Source organism: Chaetura pelagica, unplaced genomic scaffold (genome assembly GCF_000747805.2).
Source record: "Chaetura pelagica isolate M959 unplaced genomic scaffold, ChaPel_1.0 scaffold405, whole genome shotgun sequence".
Classification (NCBI taxonomy): domain Eukaryota; kingdom Metazoa; phylum Chordata; class Aves; order Apodiformes; family Apodidae; genus Chaetura; species Chaetura pelagica.
This window is the reverse complement of record NW_009953489.1, coordinates 5,680,135-5,682,464: the sequence shown is the minus strand read 5'-3', so window position 1 is coordinate 5,682,464 and position 2,330 is coordinate 5,680,135. Positions and strand designations below refer to the sequence as shown.

Genomic DNA, 2,330 nt, shown 5'->3' with positions numbered 1-2,330 from the left:
GTGCTGGGGGCTGCAGAGCCTGGTCCTGCCTGTCTCCACATCCCTCTGCCCTGTGCACGGTCCCCTCGGGGCTCAGCCCATCCCTGCACAGCTGGAGATGGAGTTGTGTTTTTGGGGGTGCTGTGGGCTGCTGCTCACTGTTCCTCCCCCCCCTTGCCAGGGGAGCTGCTGCGGGTCACCCACCTGGCCCCGGCGGCCGGTGCTGGCGCTGCCCGTCCTTCCCGGGGGGCTGGGGCTCCCGTGCTGGGAGCCCTGGGCGGGGGTTCATGGCCTGACCACCTCCCTCCCTGCCTCCCCCCAGGACTTCAGCGAGCGCTACGTGTGGGTGGGTGCGGGGCAGCTGTCGGGGGGCTCCGTGCAGACCTTCCTGCGGGACGGGCGCCCCATCCGCGCCCGCTGCAATCACACCATCGTGTCCCACCCCCCCACGGGCCTGCAGCCCCCCCGGGTGCAGCATGTCCGGGCCAGCGCCATCAAAGCCTCCTATGATCCAGCCTCTGAGGAGCTCTCCTTCCAGCTCCGTGCTTCGCTTGATGCAGGTGATGAAGGGAATCTCAGGGATGGGGATGGAGAAGCTGAGTTCCCTCACTGGTGGCTGTGAGACTGTTTAGGCAACATCCCTGCAGAGACGTGTTCCTTTTCATCATCTTTGCTGTGACTGGTCCTTTATTTATTACCTATCCAGGAGCCAGTGGAGACCAGTGCCCACCAGGATTCATGCTGGGCCCTCAACAGCTGTACTGCACTGGTATGGACCCCACCCGAGTGGGGTGTGAAGATGGCAAGAGGTGCTCACTGTGTGGTGCTCTCTCCCCAAGCCTGTCTTCCCTCTGCTCCCCAGATGTCGATGAATGCACCGAGGGGTCTCACACCTGTCGCTACAACCAGCTCTGCCAGAACACCCTGGGGAGGTACCACTGCACCTGCCCTCCCGGCTACCACTCGCTGGGTGCTGGCTGGCCATGCCTGGGTATGAGCTGGGATCTCAGGGGACATGTCCTTGGGCACAGGGTGCCAGACTGCAGTCACTCCCCCTTCCCTGCTCCAGCCTCAGTTTCCCCATCCAGCCCCAACTCCCCAGTGCTTTCCTCCACCAGACATAAACGAGTGCCTGCGGTTTCCTCCACCCTGTGCCTTTGAGTGCCGCAACCTGAGAGGCTCCTATGAGTGTCTGTGCCCCCCTGGAAGGACCCTGCTGCCAGGTGGTCAGTGCAGCAGAGCAGGGGTGAACAGAGAGATCACAATGGGCAGCACATCCCAGGACCCCTCCGTGCTTTGGCTGAGGCCGAGGAGCCGTGCACAGGGACGTTCCTTCTACACCCAGCTTGCTCTCCACCACGTGGCCAAGGCTGCAGGGGTGGGTACCCGGGACCCCCCCTGCCCCACAGGCTTCATCAGGAGGAACAGTACCTGCACTGGTGAGTGTGCATAGGGGAAATATTTGGGAAGGGTTTTGCAGGGATCTCTGAGGCTCTTGTTCCCTTTGCTGTCCTTTCTCCCATTTTTTTTGCACCTCCTTTTGCAATGTTTGGGTCTCCCCACATTCAGCTGTGCTGGGGAAGGGGAGGTGAGAGCCAGGCTGTCCCAGGGCAGGGAGGAACTTCCCATTTCCTTACTTGGCTTCATCCTTTTTCCCCACAGACCTTGATGAGTGCCAGATGCTGAACAAGTGCCAGCACGAGTGCAGGAACAGCCCAGGCAGCTACTACTGCATCTGCCCCCCTGGCTACCGGCTGCTGCTCGATGGGAAGCCCTGCCATGGTCAGTGCAGGGGTGCTGGGGGATTCCCCTGTCCTGGGGGGGAGTCCTGTCCTTGGGGTTGGCCTGGGTCCCCATGGTGCCTTGGATGTCATCCCTGCTGCAAAAAATCCAGTCTTTCTTCTTCCAGGGGAGGGTTGTGCCAGGCTCAGCACCCTGCCAAGCCTGGATGCTTTTGTTGCCCTGCCTCCATGTCTGACACCCCGGGCATGGGGGGTGGGAAGGTTTGAGGGGCTGGGGTTTAAATCCCCATCTCAGTCTGGGGCACATGGGCACCCTGGCACCTGCAGACCTGTCTCTGCTCTGCTCACAGACATAGACGAGTGTGCAGAGGGCACGATCCAGTGTGGCTCGAGCCAGATGTGCTTCAACACCCGTGGAGATGCCCAATGCATGGATGCACCGTGCCCGGCCGGGTACCGGAGAGGCTCCAGCCCTGGGTGAGTCCTTCTGTGGGGCTGGGGGTGCCTCTCCCCTGCACTTTCCTATGGAATCGTTGACCCAGGCACCCTGGTCATTGCTGAACTCCCACCCCATCCCGTGTCCCCCCCCCCCCCAGCGATCTCCAGGGG

The 2,330-nt window shown here is 62.1% G+C and overlaps 1 protein-coding gene across 1 annotated transcript in view; it reads left to right on the top strand.

Moving 5' to 3' along the window:
* Positions 1-2,330, top strand: part of HMCN2 (hemicentin 2) — a 35,441-nt gene that overhangs the window by 32,840 nt on the left and 271 nt on the right. Inside the window, exons 72-78 of the mRNA XM_009998989.1 lie at positions 161-195; positions 302-539; positions 686-748; positions 842-970; positions 1,098-1,418; positions 1,642-1,761; positions 2,072-2,198. Coding sequence (XP_009997291.1) covers positions 161-195; positions 302-539; positions 686-748; positions 842-970; positions 1,098-1,418; positions 1,642-1,761; positions 2,072-2,198 — 1,033 coding nt within the window. The remainder of the gene's footprint in view (positions 1-160; positions 196-301; positions 540-685; positions 749-841; positions 971-1,097; positions 1,419-1,641; positions 1,762-2,071; positions 2,199-2,330) is intronic.